At 36.6% G+C, this 19,933-nt stretch overlaps 1 protein-coding gene across 1 annotated transcript in view; it reads right to left on the minus strand.

Annotated features, from left to right (window-relative positions):
* LOC6030880 (Down syndrome cell adhesion molecule-like protein Dscam2) overlaps window positions 1-19,933 on the minus strand; it is a 176,408-nt gene that overhangs the window by 126,222 nt on the left and 30,253 nt on the right. Inside the window, 1 exon segment of the mRNA XM_038258682.1 lies at window positions 8,746-9,397. Coding sequence (XP_038114610.1) covers window positions 8,746-8,800 — 55 coding nt within the window. The 5' untranslated portion in view covers window positions 8,801-9,397.

Here is a 19,933-nt window from a genome sequence, read left to right on the forward strand (position 1 = left end):
TCATCTCTGCGATACGGCTTTACGCAGTAGGCCTGGCCGCTTTAACGCTTGTGATGTTTAAATGCATTCCGATGCAATGGCGCACTACAAATGTTAATAAATGACAAGAAGAGTGCTAGGCGTCATCTAACCTAAGGCACTTTCCAGGATCCCTTCGAAAGATTGGCTGCGCTAGGGTCGGATTAGATTAGATTAGATTGGATTAGATTAGATAAACAATCACATTGCGCACTTCGTTTTTTATAGCAATTTCCTGGTTCTCGAGATACAAGCGATTTGAGGTAAATCTTTTAACTACGTTTTGAAGACCAAGGACAAGTTAAAATTTGGAATAAAATTTATTGCTCATAACACTACTCGACAAAACAAAACTTGTGTCAAGGGATTGACGATATCTCATCGGTTCCTCAGAGAAAAGGCATCCCCGAATCCGATGCAATCGACAGAATTTGATTTTATGTCCACGCGGACTGACGAGAAGCTGGTAAATTTTTAACATAAAAAATCGAACAATTTAAAAAAACTTGCGTCTCCTCCCAACTATATGAGCCATCTACAAAAATATGGAGGCGCCTGGTGCATAGCCATTTCCTTTAAGCACAACGGAAACAACCAATACAAATGTATAAAAAGTTGTCAAGTTCGGGGTCCACAGCTAGCATTTTTGTACGATTATAAAAATAAATATTAAAAGTTTAAAATTAAAATATTTGAAAAACATTTTTTTAAATATATTTGTTTACTAAAATTTTATGTTTCTCAAAGGTCTATGGGTACTTCGGGATGTCCATGGTAATCCAAGGACTCCTAGAGTTAAGATCTATGAGTCTACCGCCGTAACAAGCAAGAGGTCGTCGGATTTTGACCCCGGATTATGTGCGTATAGCATCAGTGGATATGGTAGACTACTATATGAATGTAATGGGATGTACATGGTCATCCAAGGACTCCCTGGAGTTAAGATCTACGAGTCTACCGCCGTAACAAGCAAGAGGTCGTCGGATTTTGACCCCGGATTATGTGCGTATAGCATCAGTGGATATGGTAGACTACTATATGAATGTAATGGGATGTACATGGTCATCCAAGGACTCCCTGGAGTTAAGATCTACGAGTCTACCGCCGTAACAAGCAAGAGGTCGTCGGATTTTGACCCCGGATTATGTGCGTATAGCATCAGTGGATATGGTAGACTACTATATGAATGTAATGGGATGTACATGGTCATCCAAGGACTCCCTGGAGTTAAGATCTACGAGTCTACCGCCGTAACAAGCAAGAGGTCGTCGGATTTTGACCACGGATTATGTGCGTATAGCATTAGTGGATATGGTAGACTATTATATGAATGTAATGGGATGTACATGGTCTTCTAAGGACTCCCTGGAGTTAAGATCTACGAGTCTACCGCCGTAACAAGCAAGAGGTCGTCGGATTTTGACCCCGGATTATGTGCGTATAGCATCAGTGGATATGGTAGACTACTATATGAATGTAATGGGATGTACATGGTCATCCAAGGACTCCCTGGAGTTAAGATCTACGAGTCTACCGCCGTAACAAGCAAGAGGTCGTCGGATTTTGACCCCGGATTATGTGCGTATAGCATCAGTGGATATGGTAGACTACTATATGAATGTAATGGGATGTACATGGTCATCCAAGGACTCCCTGGAGTTAAGATCTACGAGTCTACCGCCGTAACAAAAAAGAGGTCGCCGTTTGGCTAAAGTGGTAAGCAAGGACTTTTGTTCATCGTTCAAACTTAAATATTTCGATAACTTTACATCGATTGTAGATCTTAACTCCAGGGAGTCCTTGGATGACCATGTACATCCCATTACATTCATATAGTAGTCTACCATATCCACTGATGCTATACTCACATGATCCGGGGTCAAAATCCGACGACCTCTTGCTTGTTACGGCAGTAGACTCGTAGATCTTAACTCCAGGGAGTCCTTGGATGACCATGTACATCCCATTACATTCATATAGTAGTCTACCACATCCACTGATGCTATACTCACATGATCCGGGGTCAAAATCCGACGACCTCTTGCTTGTTACGGCGGTAGACTCGTAGATCTTAACTCCAGGGAGTCCTTGGATGACCATGTACATCCCATTACATTCATATAGTAGTCTACCATATCCACCGATGCTATACGCACATGATCCGAGGTCAAAATCCGACGACCTCTTGCTTGTTACGGCGGTAGACTCATAGATCTTAACTCCAGGGAGTCCTTGGATGACCATGGACATCCCATTACATTCATATAGTAGTCTACCATATCCACTGGTGCTATACGCACATGATCCGGGGTCAAAATCCGACGACCTCTTGCTTGTTACGGCGGTAGACTCAAATATCTTAACTCCAGGGAGTCCTTGGATGACCATGGACATCCCATTACATTCATATAGTAGTCTACGATATCCACTGGTGCTATACGCACATGATCCGGGGTCAAAATCTGACGACCTCTTGCTTGTTACGGCGGTAGACTCATAGATCTTAACTTCAGGGAGTCCTTGGATGACCATGGACATCCCATTACATTCATATAGTAGTCTACCATATCCACTGGTGCTATACGCACATGATCCGGGGTAATAATCCGACGACCTCTTGCTTGTTACGGCGGTAGACTCGTAGATCTTAACTCCAGGGAGTCCTTGGATGACCATGTACATCCCATTACATTCATATAGTAGTCTACCATATCCACTGATGCTATACGCACATAATCCGGGCTCAAAATCCGACGACCTCTTGCTTGTTACGGCGGTAGACTCATAGATCTTAACTCCAGGGAGTCCTTGGATGACCATGGACATCCCATTACATTCATATAGTAGTCTACCATATCCACTGGTGCTATACGCACATGAACTCTAGGGAGTCCTTGGATTACCATGGACATCCCGAAGTACCCATAGACCTTTGAGAAACATAAAATTTTAGTAAACAAATATATTTAAAAAAAATGTTTTTCAAATATTTTAATTTTAAACTTTTAATATTTATTTTTATAATCGTACAAAAAATGCTAGCTGTGGACCCCCCGAACTTGACAACTTTTTTATACATTTGTATTGGTTGTTTCCGTTGTGCTTAAAGGCAGGGGTGTGTTTGATGGGCTTGAGCTAGGTAGATGCGCATTTGGCTGAGGGCGCCTACAGTGCATATATGATTTTTAGGGCGCTGACAGTCACTAACTGATATGTGAGGCGCTTATAATGGAAACGTATTTTTAAACTTAAAAATAAAACAAAATCCTAAAGTACCTAAACATACACATGGTTCTTGATGGTTAATAAACAAAGCGTAGATTAAATTAAAAATTAAAAAAAAATTATGGTAAATTTACCTATTTTAACAAAGTAGTACATATATAACTTAAGTTTAATTTTTGGGATTAAAGATTACTATTTTTGCATAAATTTTATTTTTGGTACGATTTCTGCTGATATTTTTTTTCTGTGATTTTGAATCAATATTATTAGAAATTAAAAAAGTCTTGTCGCAAAAGAACGATACACGCCTGTGAATCCGTTGCCGAAACCGCAAGGTTTAAGAGGGCTAGATTATAAGGTGTTACGTCGATTCAACATTATCAGAAATAAAAGTTATTTTATGTTTTTGATTTTTTTCATTCAAAAATGTAAGCACCTTCCCGCAAATTTATTTTAGGAAAACATAATAAAAGAATTTCAAAAATTCTTTAACGGTTAGTAAGGTAATTCGCTTGGCTAAACACTTGCTTGAAAGTGTCAAAGATTTCAAGAACCTATAGGTTTGAAAACATTATTTAGTAAACTTCAAATATAAGATCAAAACAGACAAACAGTGACTTTTGCCCTTAACATACACAAACTTCACATTATTTTTGAAAATTCATAAAATTGACTCTAAACCTAGTCGTAAACCCTTTCTTTGTCCCGTCCTACTCGATAATGAAAATGCCCATCCCCCAACAAATAAAAATGTTTTGTCTGCAGCGTGGAAAAACGCAACCCATTGCAATGAAACAATAGAATCTTTTAGTTATTTAAAATTTTTAAGGTCGCACCTATCATAAAAGATAACTCTATCTACACATAATTAAATTTGATCCATTTTGGAATTGATAATAAAAACTGACTCTCACGTATTCAATCCAGAAGTCAGAATTATATATTAACAGGGTATCCAGATCCACGGTAAGTTTCGGAGAACAAATCTAAGATAAAAGTGAATATTTTTATCGATTTTAATGTATATTTCTATGGAAAAATCACATGAAATTGATAGAAACACGTACATTCATATTTATCAAATTTGTCATGAACATGCCTGGAATGACTTGAACAGGACCATCCATAAACCACGTGGTCACTTTAGGAGGGTATGGTGATTGTCCACGATCCATACAAAAAGTTTTTGTATGGACAATTGTCCACAAGGGGAGGAGGGTGGTGGAGGTAACAGATTCCCAAAAAAGTGTCCACGTGGTTTATGGATGGTCCCAACTTGAAAATAACATATAAAAAATCCTTATTCAGCTATCCGAAAAACACAATTACTTAATAAGGAAAGGAGGCAGAATTCTTAAAATAAAGGAATTTCGTACTTTTTTTATTTCAGTGTATGGCTTTTGAACTTTAACTTTGCAATCAAATCGGAGAAAAAGATTGACTAGCTCTCAATAGAATAATCTGATGCGATTTAGTATTACATAAAGCGTCAATTTCCCAGGGTTACAAAATTCCCGGGAAACGGTAAATTTTAAATTTATCCAAAATTGTTCTTATATTGGTTCTGGTTAATATTCTTTAACAAAATTGTATAAAATAGCAACATAAATGATCAAATTAAGTGCGAGGGTCAATTAATGTCTTAACTTCTTGCAAAAACATTTTCAAGAAAATATATTGATATTCTAAATCTAAAGACTATTTCTAAATTTACTAGTATTTTTTTTTGCAGTGATATTTTTCCAATCACAGTCTTTTGACGGCGAGTAAAATGAATCCATGCTTCAAAACCATAACATTGCTATACATTATGGTTCTGTGAACAGTTTGAGAGAATATGATAAAGAATAATATTGAGCCGACGTTGAAATGAAAATAAAAAATAATGAAGAAAATATGGATTTGTTGGCAAATCTTTTTTCTTGAACAAATCTTACTTCTTTGAGCTCATAAATAAATAGATAAGCATTGGATTCACCTTAAATATCAGCTTTTTCACTTGAAATATCATTTTCATAAAATCACCTTCTACATAATACGGAGTAGTTTTTTTTAATGATTCAGCTTAATAAATGATTTCGTCTAAAAGAATTTTCATAGCAATAAAAGAAGTTCAGTTCATATTAAATCTCTTACGCCCTTGTTAGCTCAAGTTTTTTCTTGATATTAAACTGTTAACACTTTTTAACAAATTTGCCAATTTTTTTATTTGGAATGACCCTCTCTGAGACATCAATTGATATTTTTTCAATTTTCATCCAATTTGGCCATGGTAAACAAAACCGTAAAAAAAACATAATTTGATCTTGGCAGAACAGGATACCTAAGTTTCAAAGGATATAACAACAATTTTTGTTTAAAAAGCTAACCAGAATTATAATAGTTAATTTTCATTTCATAATATCGTAATTTTTGTTGCTCAACGAATAAACAAGATCCCAGTTGTGAAAGCTTCAGAAACTAATATTTTTGAAATATTTATACTTTGATATGAAATTTTCAGGCGAACTGAATGGTTATAAGAACAATAAATCGAAATGAATAAAATAAAATTAAGTTTTTCATTACTATTTTTTGAAAATTTAAAAAATGTGCCAAAAAGTTAAGAAAATTATGAAACTATATTATGTGCAATTATCGTTACTATTAACGGCATTGCTTTATTGAGACAAAAATTGATATCAAAATTTTATTTAATTTCTTTAAAAAATAAATATGAGCATTCAAAATGTCTCAGTTAACGCTTCCTATTGTGTAACTAAGCGAAATTCGCATATCTCAGCTAGTAACGAACAAATACTGATATTTTATTATGAGAACTTGTTCCGAAAATTGTTCTTAGAGATCTAATTGATAAAGTCTAGATTATACAAAGTGGAATCAAATTAGATAATTTAGAAGAATATGTGCAATTTGCATAGATTATGTATATGTATTAGGATGTAACAAAAATTACATTTTGGCGGACATTCAGAGGTTTGTTCCGGTGGTCATACTGAGCTCAAATTCCAAATATGAGCTTGATTGGATGTAACAGGAGCTGGTGCTTTGCATTTGAATTTTAAATGGGATTTAACCCGTAAAAAGATTTTTTTTTTCAAAAATGTAATTTTTTAAGGCACTTGGCCACTGAAGCGCTTATTTTCAACATCACTGGCGTGTAGGCCCGATTCTTGCACATCTTTTGGTATATATAACATTGATTTTGGGGCACCCCGGAGCTCAGTACAGACCTTAAAAGTTTGGCATTTTTTCGAAAAATCGATCCCAGTATAATCAAATAGTATCTCGGACGCCGCGAGATGCGACGTATATCTTTTTTACGATTCAGTAGCCAAAGTGCTTAACAAATATAATAAGTATATTGTTTCAATCAATTTTCAGTGACTTTCCAAAGAAAAATCTTATAAGATCGTTATAAAATTCTGAGATTCTTAGAAGAAGTTGCACTTGGCGCTAAATATTATATTTCAATTTAACCCTCAAAATTTCGGGAAATAGACTTTCTTACAAGGTGCAAAATATCAGACCTACCTTATTTATCTAGGAGAACTCTAAATAATCACACCGTGTACATTGTACACTGTATGACTTAATAAAATCAAACTATGTTTCATTTCCCATATCAGTTCTCGATCTATAAAGTAAACGAAATCATTTAGTAAAGTCCTCTACTAGAATAAAGTTGCCACATAGAGCGATTTATTTTGAGTCCCTATCACTTCAAAAACTTTAACCAGAAGCGAAGATCTCTTTCATCAAAAAATAAAACAGCAATAAAAAAATTAATATTAATGGTACTGATTTCAAAAGTATTCTTTTTTTCAAAGCTTAGGGGTAAATGTTCCGAAAAACTCTACCCGTCAAAAATCATCCTCTGTTAGAGGATTCAAAGTAAGTCAGCCTACACAAGTCATCTGTTGGAAACATGTTGACAAAGCGATGCATAAAGTTTGCATGCCCTGTGAGGCTGTTGCTGCGAAGTGGTTGTTCAAGAATGCTACACCGTTAAATACTGTAAGCACAGAATTAAAGGATGAATAGCACGTATTTACAATATGAAAGATGATAATGTTCTCATAAACATTGATGATCGTGCCAAAAAATAAAACGCATTACGCAAATGAATGACGAATTAGATTTTGCGCACTTCCAAACAAATAAAAAATAAATCAATGCGATTGTGCTTTTAAAACGAGCTCCAACATTTTTACCAATTCGGAGTATCGAATCACCTGAAGGGTAGGCTTACTCCTTCAATCTGAGAAAGTCATTTGAAATCATTGGTCTAAATTTGATACATTTTGGTGAGCGAGTCGGCTTCTCTCGCTCTTGGGGAAACATATAGTTGCGTGCGCACAACAACCAAAAATCATTTAGTCAAATAAAAAAAAAACAACCAAACCACAAAAAGAAACTTATGCATCGCAAGAGTGACAAAGCTAAATTTAAATAAAACAAACAACAAACCATCGCGCATCGACTTAGCGACTTTGCGACTGACTGCGACAGCACTACCTTGGAACATTGAAATGTTTGGTTGACTTTCCAGAAAGAGTGCATATGACTTGAAAAAAAGAAAAGGGCGCTTCAAAATTGAGCCAAGAAATTGGTGAAACTTGGTGCAAGCCCTTTTATGGTCAAAAATATCGTTTAACTTGAATATTTTTCCTTAAAAAATAATTAAATTTAAGCAAACAGCTAAGTAGATGTCATCTACTCAAATCTACCCATAAGCACACCCCTGCTTAAAGGAAATGGCTATGCACCAGGCGCCTCCATATTTTTGTAGATGGCTCATATAGTTGGGAGGAGACGCAAGTTTTTTTTAAATTGTTCGATTTTTTTATGTTAAAAAATTTACCAGCTTCTCGTCAGTCCGCGTGGACATAAAATCAAATTCTGTCGATTGCATCGGATTCGGGGATGCCTTTTCTCTGAGGAACCGATGAGATATCGTCAATCCCTTGACACAAGTTTTGTTTTGTCGAGTAGTGTAATTGAAGATTCGGCTATTATGTCAAAGCAAGTATTCCGAGAAAAACGTGGTTTGGTTTTTGCATCGGCCTCGTGGCGCGGTGGTTAGCGGCTTCGGCTGCCGATCCCTAAGATGCTATGGGGCGCAGGTTCGATTCCCGCCTTATCTTCCTGGCCTTCTATCGGATGGGGAAGTAAAACGTCGATCCATTTGCGTAAAAAAGGTTTTGGGTGACTCACCACACATAACCTTCGGATGCCTAGCAATGAGCAGAAACTTGCAAACGAGCCCACAAAAGACCCGGGGGTCGTTAAAGTGGATTGCTTTGCTTTTTTTTGCATCGGCACCCGAAACCAAATAATAATAATTGAAATTCGAGTTTCAGAAGATGCGTTGCAATGTCCCCTATCCGTTTTTTCAATGATTTATGGATTATATTTTTGGGATTCAAAGCAACCCACATACCTGTTTGATGATAAGTACCTTCAAAAATTTAAATAAAACGAATAATAAGCATAACTTACCTCTAAGTATGTACAACAAGCAGGAAGCCTTCAAAAGACCACGCACATCCATCATGATGGTGGCGGAGCTTTGGCAAAACCATAGACCGGTAAAACCAACAGCCGATGTGGTATGTTGCAAGCAACCCTTGTTCTCTGACTAGTGCTGCCACCTAAGACAGCAACTCCTCCGGTTGGTCATCTCGTTGGGCATCTTCCTCCTTGGGTGCTATTTCAGACCACTAATTGCAGCACTTTACTTCACTCTGCACATCTAAAGTGTACCTCAAGTCAGTAAATTTTCTCTTCCAAAACAAACCAGTTCAACCGAGACGGGTAACGAGTGAGAGTTGCAAAATTGTAAAACTTTACCGTTGTTACCTTTTCAATTACCAACTGTCGCACTTTGTTGTAACTTTAACTTTTTTTTTGTCCTGCTATTTGAAACTGGGGATTACGGATAACTACTCGCTCTATATACTTATGTACAATTAATGATTTCACACTTTTGGCAGTTTTGCCTGCAGCGGCAAAGCGACAGAACAACTTTTCAGCTCAGCGGATCAAGTGTGGTGACGAGGGTTGGGCTCCTGACTAAACTTTAACGATTCTTCTGCTGCTGCTGTTGGAATCAAAGTTCGGCGATCTCCCGCGTGGGGGTATGGTGGTGATGCTGCAAGAGAGGGATAGAGAAGAACAAGAAAATGAAGATGTTGAAAAAACTTTTGCATTACAAGCATCCACGACGACGTGGAAGGGGCGAACCCAGAAGTGAGTTTTCCGAAGAAGTGCTTTCGCTTCGAGCACTTCTGGAATCCCTTGGAACACCGCCGGTGTATGCCATCTCGCTCTTACTCCCGCACCCGCCCAACGACGACCAATTTTGCATATTAATAATTAATCAGATAAGCGGTGCGATGTTTTATGCACGCAGATGTTGTTGCGCGGGGTTTATTACGCAAAGCGAATGTCTAAGTGAAACAAGAGTGCTGTTTCGTCAAATTTATGCTCAATTGAGTTGAGCTGAGTTGTCGTTGTTGTTTTTTTCTTTCCTAATTTTTCGCGGCGTAAACAAGCGTTAAATGGAGTTTACCGTGCTCCTCCTGTAAAAAGACATCTAGAAGTAGCAACGGTACAGTGTCAACACAATGAAGCGACACGTGATGTTGAGTGACAGGGACGTCCGCCACCGTATGGAATGTGGCAGCGTGAACAAGACTGATGATGTTTGGCCGCTAATATGGGACGGTGCTTTTGATGTAGGATCTGAAATTTTGCCTGTAGTGGATAATGGATTGATGATAAAGTTAGGAGAAGCACTCGAGTCCTAATTGATCTGTACACATAAATTGAAATGCTTACAAACGCATGTTAAAGTATTTAATCATGTAAAATATCATCGCAGCGCATCGGTGCATTTCGCGCCACCGATCGCAGTGGGCTTACACAGAAAAAAATCAATTCCCGTAATCGTGAATTAAGTTCACGAATGTGGGATCCACGAAGGAATTTATTCATGAGTATGGTGCATTTGCACCATAAACGTGAATATATTCCTTCGTGGTTCTCATAATCGTGAACTGACTTCACGGTTTCGAGAATTGATTTTTTTTCTGTGTAGAAGATTATTTATGATTATTTCAGAACTGCCACCTAAGTAGGCGAAAATTAGTACTGTGCGTGGTAGCACAAGCCGCGCGTTTCACAGTACATCATTAGTCTACTTATCTGCTTATCCTTACCAACTTTTAACAGAGAGTAAAAAGCTAAATTTAAATATTTGAATCATTTTAAATAAGCACGACAGTCTTCGATCAGCACAGAAGCGAGTCAGACGTGCGTCCCTCACACACCAAAAAAAGTGCTTTAAAAGTGCAAAAAATGCCTCACGGCAAGAAAAAGAGGCTGTCCTCACCAGCAGGATCGGCAGATTTGAAGAAGCTAAAGAATGCCGAAGCGCTACCTGAAAAGCCAGGCAGTTTGGGCAAGGACGCTCAAAATTCGTCTGGAAACCAGTTTGCTACCCTACCTTTGATTTTGAATATTTCAATGAATTTACTTTTTTAGTTTTAAGTCAGGAAGGTTTTCTTTTTACCCAAATGCAATGTAAAAATGTAAAACAATTTCAAGTAAATAAATGAACGTGAACAGCTAATAATAAAACAAAAAACATAACAAAGATGAAGAGAATTTAGCCATACCACTTAGAATGTAAATGAAATGTAATTATTATAAGAAAGTTCAATAAAGACATATTTAATTTAAAAAAATAATAATAAGCACGACTATTTCGACGTCGTTGTGCTATCTTGTCGCACCCGCCATTTCGACGTTCCGAGAAAAACGCGTTTTAAAGTTTGACCTTGAATAAACAATAACGAAAGCACGCACGTTTTGTTTGGCTGTTGATACCTGGAGTCCCGAGCTATAATTACAAATGTTAAGGGTAGTCTTATTTGTACGTGCGTCAAACGCGTTCTGACCTGAAATCCCTTTGGCCAGTTATCGCAAAAAAAGCAAAGCAAATAAAGTTGAACTTCCGAACTCACGGTCAATTCCAAACGGTGAGTGATTGAGTCACCGAAGGTTGTTCAAATTTATTTTGCTCTAACTTGTCATAATTTAGAAGAAAATCGTCACACGAAAAACATTCCTATGATTAGGTACGAATATTCAAACATTGGGATGCATAAATTCAAAACGTTATAAATTTTTGAGCCACCCACGTCAATATCGACAGCTACTGTTCTGAGGGGGTAATAGATAAATATATTCACAGTCGTGTTATAAATTCATGCACCCCATTTTGCTAGTGTTTCCACGTCAGAGACCGAAACCCAAAGACTGAACGAACGTTTCTCACAAATCCTCCCAACCAGGAGAAACGAAAAAGAGAGATATCTATGTGGAGTATATTTTATGAAAACTGTGTGGCGCTCGCTGTCGACCACTCTTCGCCGTAATTTATGCAATCCAAATGTGACCCCAGATCGGCCAACCGACTCCAACCGGTCCACAGATCTCCGATGGTTCCAGCCATTTGTAGAAGCACTGGTGTGGCAAGCGGCAGCGGCCTCAAAGTTTGTTCGACATTCGGCAAACACAGTTCCATGATTTATGGGAAATTTATATTCTAACTTTCCGGGGAGTGCATCAACACTTCGGGGGCAAGAGCAGTCAACGTCGCAGAATAATAGAAAATTTTCACTTTGCCTAGCACGAGGAGTAGAGGGAAGCTGGAGTATGGGGGAGAGGAGTCGTTTTGAAAAATTGATTTTGTACGCGATATCTAGTCGAAACATTCAACACCAGGGGAAATTGAATTTCATGCCATCGATGCACTTTACGGGGAAAAGTTTGATAGAATTGAACTACCAGCGGGAACCTATCCGGGTTAGTAAGACAATATCCGAACGATGAATCATAGTTCTTGAAGCTTTTCGGTTCATAAGACATAAAGTTTGATTGGATTTGAAAATATCTCCTTAGACATCATGTTTGAAAAATTACTTTTTTGCAATTTCGTCGTAAAACTATTTACTTTTCCTGTCATTCTTGAACGACGAAGTAGCCTACTTTTCTGTACCAAAAATAACAGAATCGAATAGCAACACTTTTCAAAATAAATGCTGAAAAGTTCTACTTTTCAGCACTCACATGGGTGCTGAAAAGTTGAACTTTTCAGCACTTGTTTCGAAAAGTAACACTTTTCAACATTTTTTTGATTTAAACGATTTATTGACAAAATACATGAAAATTTGACATAAAATTTCACTCAGTGTGTGTTTTTTGGAATTGCAAAAAATTGTGTATGGAACTCGTTGCAAAACTTGATTTTTTCAGCACTCTTCGTATTTATCCAACTCGGTGAACCTCGTTGGATAAAAGTACGACTCGTGCTGAAAAAATCCTCTTTTTGCAACTTGTTGCATAAACTACTATTTTGCAATTCCGTCGTGAAACTACTTACTTTTCCTGTCATTCTTGAACGACGAAGTAGCCTACTTTTCTGTACCAAAAATAACAGAATCGAATAGCAACTCTTTTAAAAATAAATGCTGAAAATTTCTACTTTTCAACACGAAATGAGTGCTGAAAAGTTGAACTTTTCAGCACTTGTTTCGAAAAGTAACAATCTTCATTTTTTTTTGATTAAAACGATTTAAGGTGTATTCACATTATAACGCATCCGCAGCCGCAGCCGCATCCGCACAAAATTTGACAGTACGGACGCGATTTCTCCAATGCATTTCAAATGTTCCCATTCACACTGTTCCGCATCCGTATACGGATCCGTACTGCGGATACGGATGCGGAACAGTGTGAATGGCTGCATATGAAATGTATTGGAGAAATCGCGTCCGCACTGTGCGTCCGTACTGTCAAATTTTGTGCGGATGCGGCTGCGGCTGCGTTATAATGTGAATACACCTTTATTGACAAAATACATGAAAATTTGACATAAAATTTCACTCAGTGTGTGTTTTTTGGAATTGCAAAAAATGTTGTATGGAACTAGATGCAAAACTTGATTTTTTCAGCACTCTTCGTATTTATCCAACTCGGTGAACCTCGTTGGATAAATGTACAACTCGTGCTGAAAAAATCTTCTTTTTGCAACTTGTTACATAAACTACTATTTTGCATACCGTCGTGAAACTACTTACTTTTCCTGTCATTCTTGAACGACGAAGTAGCCTACTTTTCTGTACCAAAAATAACAGAATCGAATAGCAACACTTTTCAAAATAAATGCTGAAAAGTTCTACTTTTCAGCACTCAAATGGGTGCAGAAAAGTTGAACTTTTCAGCACTTGTTTTGAAAAGTAACACTTTTCAACATTTTTTTGATTTAAACGATTTATTGACAAAATACATGAAAATTTGACATAAAATTTCACTCAGTGTGTGTTTTTTGGAATTGCAAAAAATGTTGTCTCGTTGCAAAACTTGATTTTTTCAGCACTCTTCGTATTTATCCAACTCGGTGAACCTCGTTGGATAAATATACGACTCGTGCTGAAAAATCCTCTTTTTGCAACTTGTTTCATAAACTACTATTTTGCAATTCCGTCTAGAAACTTCCTACTTTTCCTGTCATTCTCGCGTGACGAAACAGCCTACTTTTATCTACTAAAAATAACAGAATCGAATAGAAACACATTCCAAACAAATGCTGAAAAGTTTTACTTTTCGGCACTGAAATGGATGCTGAAAAGTTGAACTTTTCAGCACTAGTTTTGAAAAGTAATATTTTTCAACATTTTTTTGATTTAAACGATTTATTGACAAAATACATGAAAATTCGACTTATAATTTCACTCAATGGGTGTTTTTCAGAAATGCAAAAAATGATGTATGGAACTCGTTGCAAACCTTGATTTTTTCAGCACTCTTCGTATTTATCCAACTCGGTGAACCTCGTTGGATAAATGTACGACACTTGCTGAAAAAATCTTCTTTTTGCAACTTGTTGCATAAACTACTTTTACTAACATCTGGAGCTTACTGAAAAAAGTTATTCTGAAAATGTTTTCATTGGGGTATCCATTTTATGACACTTTAAAACATTTTCGGATCATTCACATTGTAGAATTGTAGAGAACAGCTGAACAAGTTTCCTAAAAAAGTATCAGATTTGGTTCAATATAAGCAGAGATATAATCGATTTCGTAAAATTATGAGTGACTTTTCCAAATTTCTTGATTTAATTTCCTTACACATGATGAACAATGCTTCCTGTTTTTTTAAATGATTGTTATAAAATAGCTCTCAAGAATTTTGTCAAAGTGTAATGTTGAGCATATCTCTGCCTATATTGAACCAAAACTGACAAAACTGGTAGCCCAAGGAATATTTAAAAGAATTTTTTGAATATGTACATAAAACCATCGATTTTTAGTGACTTTTCCGAAGGAAATATTTCGATGGACTCCGTTAAATGCCGGGAAAGAGCCTTTTTTTCATGGTGCCAAATAGTGCGCCCATCCCGGGATTTCCCGCGACAAAAATCCCGGAATTTTTCCAAAACCGGGAATTCCCGAATCCCAGAATTTTCTCATGATTTGTCCTGAGAATTCCCGAAATCTAATTTTATTTTGGAAATTCAGATTTGGTTGTGGAAACAGATAACAAGTTGAAACTTAGTTATCGATAATAATTTTATAGCATTAAAGTTATTATACTGCATATATCAGCTTTCATTTGAGTTATTGGGAAAATTTGTTAAATTTTTAGTATACGTAATGCCTAGCCCTTTGAATATTTTCTATTTATTTTATATATTTCTTGAAGACTGGGAATTATGATTTTGAATTTGAAAAAAATATATCATATAAAATTTTTTCATTGAATTAGGAAAGCTGTTGATGCCAATTTTTTGCATAATGTTTTGATTGACATCATTAAAACTGGAACAGAACAAAATAATCAGTGCAGCGATATACAAATTTATTGCTCTGAAATCTCCTGTAACTATTCGACTGTATTGTTGATTTTCCACAACTGGCAGTAGTTACACAAAGAAAATTTCTAAAATATTATTTATGTAAAACATGAAATTCAAAACCTATCTTAAATTTTTAATTAACCGGTTTAATTTAATTTGTTTTCGCTTTTTTTATTACATTTTTAAATAATTTTTTCTGGTATTTCTAGTCACGTCATATACAAAAATAACTAAGAGAAATATTCAATTCTTTAAGCACAATGTATATTTAAAATTGTGGTTAATTTAAAATCAAAAGCACCACAAAAAACATTTTTTATGTCTTTTAAACTATATAAAAACTGCTGTCCTTGTTTGGATTGAAGTGTAGATTATCACCAACTAATTTTAATCTTGAAAACATAACCAATATAATGAAAACATAGATTGTAGGACTGTTTCAAAAATTTCTCGGGATCCCGGGAATTCCCGGGATTTCAAAAATATTTTTCCCGGTTCCTGGTAAATTCAAAACCCAGGAAAATTGGACGCCCTATGCCAAAGATCAGACTTTCCGATTTTTTTTATTTCAATGTTCTCGAAAAAGTATACCGTGAAGAATTTGCTTTTCGCTTGCAAACTTGATTCTACATTAGGAGGGTTCCTAGAAAAAGGACCTTTTGCTCCACAAGCGTAAAATGGTTTTGGGTTATTTTAAGCATCTGTGCCAATTTTGAGCGATATTGGTTGAAATTAAATCTATATTGATATCTGATCCTGAAATTGATGAAACAAATGTTTATCATATAAAAATGAAATTTTTGAACCGCTAAAACTTTTCAGGATCGACTTTCACAGCTTTGGTATGTTCTACAAAGTTGTAGAGCATTAATTTAGAATATGTATTACTTTTTAAATTTAGATTTTTTGGGAATATTTGGATGGAAGCACTGTGCAGACCAAACCGTAAAAAATTGGGTTTTTCAAAACTTTTTTTTTTCGATTTTTCCCATTTAAACTTCCCTCCTAATTATGAATGGGTAAATGTTAACATATTTGGCTAATATTTGACCCAGAGTCCTAAAACAGCTCAAGGAGCATTAAGCAGCTTGTGGATTGAGGTTTGAAAAAAAGTTCCAATTTTACATAAAAGTCCCTTAGACACTAACTTTCCAAAACATCACCTTTTCAGGCTGCAACTTGTTGAAAAACACTTCATTTTTCGAATGTCAGATTTGTGTTCAGGGCCAAAAGTTACCCCTTAGGACAAAGTTTCACGCAAATCGGGGTCTGAGCCACTGCTGTGTGAGTTGGCGGAGAATGACCCATATGAATTTTGACCATCTTCCCACTGGGAAATGGAACGCCTTGATTGGCCTTACATCAGTCCTATTTTATCAAAATCAAGTTTTGTGTGAGGCATACAACTATCAAGTCTCAATGGACCAATTAAAATTTATAAATTTTTACCATACCGATCGATATGACTTGACTCTAAACACCTAGATAGACTTGAAACTAGAGGGTGACGATTCTCGAGATTTTCAATTTCCCGGGAATCGAGAGCTGTATTATACTATTTCCCGGGAATTCCCGGGACCCGGGAGCTTTTTTTTTTAAACTATGCAATAGTGCCAATAATTTAACAGAATTTCTTGGGCCAACTGTAAATATTATATGAAGAAATATTAACAGTTATCCGAAAAACCAGAATTTTAACAATTGGCGGACCTAAACATTGCAAAGAGTTGCAGAGTTATTTTTCCAAAATGTTATTTAATATTGAGGTTGATGCTAAACCCAATACTACTATTGACATAAAAAAGGAAATTACCTTGATACAGCGAAATTAACTTACTAAGAATAAAAAAAACTAAATTATAAGGTTTGCTATGCTCGAGAGATGATATAGAAAATGAACTTATTTTTAAAATGCTTTTCCTTCTTAGAAAAAATAAATTGAAATAAAAATAAAAAAAATATTGAGTTTTTCATTTCTGGGGTGTACCTGCAAAGTATGCTTCAATGTAACTTTTGTTTACACTCAATTATAGTTATTGGAATTTTTGACAAGTTAAAATTTATACTTCCTAAATAAGAATATTATAAAAGCATTGGTTTATTCGAACTTAAATATCGATCATTGAACACTCAATGTTCTGGACAATTTCGATTTTTTCAAATGGTTTTCTGATAAGTTTATATAATTTGGCTTTCATATTTATAAGAATAAAAATTCCCGGGAGTCTCGACCAAATTTCCCGGGAATCGAGAGGTCCAAAAATGATCGATTTCCCGGGAATTTTTTCCCGGGAATTCCCGCTCGTCACCCTCTACTTGAAACCTTATTTGAAAAAAGAGGGTTATGGATTTCAAACACCTTCAACTAATTCTAACTGAATTAAACAACTTTCAACACTGCTTGCAGTGATAGCCGCATTCGCTGAGAAAAAAAATCAAGAATTTCTTAAGGACTGGTCCAGCATACCACTCAACCCCTTCACATCGAGAGCATTCCTTGCTGTTTCTGCAATTTTCTCCCGTTAACTTCACACTAGAATTTTGCACTGAGCTGAACGCTACTGCAGAGCAAACATTAGCCCCATACTTTTCAATCCAACTTTGATCAAATTTACACAACTGCACAAAATCTTACTTCTTTCTTGCCACTCCAACGCGCTCCTCTCGACTTCTCTCGTAGGCAGCATCCTCATCACGGTGATGAAACTCACTGACTTGGATGGAATTTCGGTGCATCGGACCGATTGCGGCAAAAAGTTTGAGCAAAAATGTTTAACTAAGACGGAAAAGCAAGACAAAGTTCCGGGGAAATTGAGTTTGGCAACAAAACTTTGGGCCGGGAAGGACAGGAATGCTGCTTTTAGTCGCTTTCATCTGGAGTTTCGCATTCATTTTCGAGTGCCACTGCTGAATTTGGTCAGGTTTTGATAGCAAAACACGTCTAGGAAATATTTTGCACTGCAAAGAATGTCGCTTTTAGTTCCAGTGAAAGTGGAATGCACCAGGGCGTCGATTGGGTGTATTTACTGAATGAAAATTTGATTAGTTCTGGATTTACGAGAAGTTTTCAAATATTTAAAATTCATGACTGTCGAAAATATGCTAACAATGAGATTTCAGTAAGAATTAATAAAAAAAATACATTATTCCAGCACATAGAATCACTGCTTCGTGTCACTAAATCACGTTCAGCAAACATTTCCCTGGTGTACCGGTAGAAAATTGCTTTTCAGTGTAAACGATATCGGCACCACAATCGGAACCCGGTTCGGTTCTATTCCATCCCCACCGGGGTTGAGCAGAAACAAGTGCGGCATCTAGTTACAATCGTTCCGGGAATAAACCCTGACATCGGCAGATCAGGAAAAAACAAAATCGATTGAAAAATATTGAAAAATGAAACTTGATTTAACGATGAGATTGGAAAACGAATCTATTTACATCGATTTTCCAGATAACAATCACTGTTGGGTGAGTAGTCTTTTTATTTACACGTTGACAATAAATCCGCAAGAACAAAAGCATGAAATATATGCTCACAAATCAGCCACAGCTTTCTCACCAAAAATAAGCACCAACATAACACATGCTAAAGCCCACTCGAAGGTGGAACATAATGCCGCGGCAGCATCCCCTACACGCAAATACCATTAATTCATTCACCGCAGACTTACAGGAAAAGACAAGAAAATATCCTGTTCGCTCCATTGCTACTCCAAGCAAGCAAGCCTGACTTGCTTGCGCTGTGAAACCACCCACGAACAAATACGGGAAAATATTAAATATAAGCCAACAAATAGCGATTTGCAGGTTTTACGTTCCTGGAGCAAAGTAACACAGGGTTGAATTTGGTGGATACTTTGGAGTTAAATTCATTCTTATAAGAGATTTAAAATAGTTTAGAGAAAATTGCATACGATTCAAAAACAATTGAGAATCTAAGGGGGAGAGGGAATGATAGATTTATCCGAGTTCATTCTGTTTATTGGCGAATTTTCAGATTTTTTTTCTTTTAGTAATTCCATTTGAAAAGAGCCTAAACCAAAAAAAAAAAGTTCTCCGATCGGGCTCGAAATTTTTCCGGGGTTCCTTAGCCGAAATAAATAGACCCGTATTTTTGCCGTTAGGGTGAACTACACCGTCCTTAAAACGGTAATTTTCGTCAATTTTCGTAAAACCCTCATTTTTTCAAAAAAAAAAAACAACCGATTAAAGCTGTCTTGGGCGCAAATGAAAGTATGCCTTTCAAGGAAAAATAATTTTACGAACGAAAATTACAAAATTCAACCCTGAGAAAGAAACCGGAACCGGAGTGTTTCGGAGCTGAGCGTCTTTCGCGGCGCTGAAAAATGTACACACACACACACACACATCCCAACCCCTCATTCAAATCATCTTCCACGTGGTTCTAACCAGAGACGACTGCTACAACGATGGGGTTGTGGAACATCTGCGGCAGCAGTGCAGGTGAAAAGCTTCTCGACGCGCGCTCGACGCCCGAAACAAGATAAGAAAAATTAAAATTATAATCGTTTATCACACCGCCAACCGGCTGACTGAAACCGAAATATGGAAGCGGAATGAGATGGTGAAGCTTTTCTGCAGAACAACCGCGCCTCTACTCCACACTTTTAGGGTCTAACGGGGCAGGCCACACGCCGCACACTCCACCGAAATGGGAATCATATTCCACCCACTTTCCATTTTCGAGGGGCCAATAAGACCGACAATAGCACACACAGCACCATGTCTTACTCGTGG

This window comes from Culex quinquefasciatus, chromosome 3 (genome assembly GCF_015732765.1).
Source record: "Culex quinquefasciatus strain JHB chromosome 3, VPISU_Cqui_1.0_pri_paternal, whole genome shotgun sequence".
Lineage (NCBI taxonomy): Eukaryota > Metazoa > Arthropoda > Insecta > Diptera > Culicidae > Culex > Culex quinquefasciatus.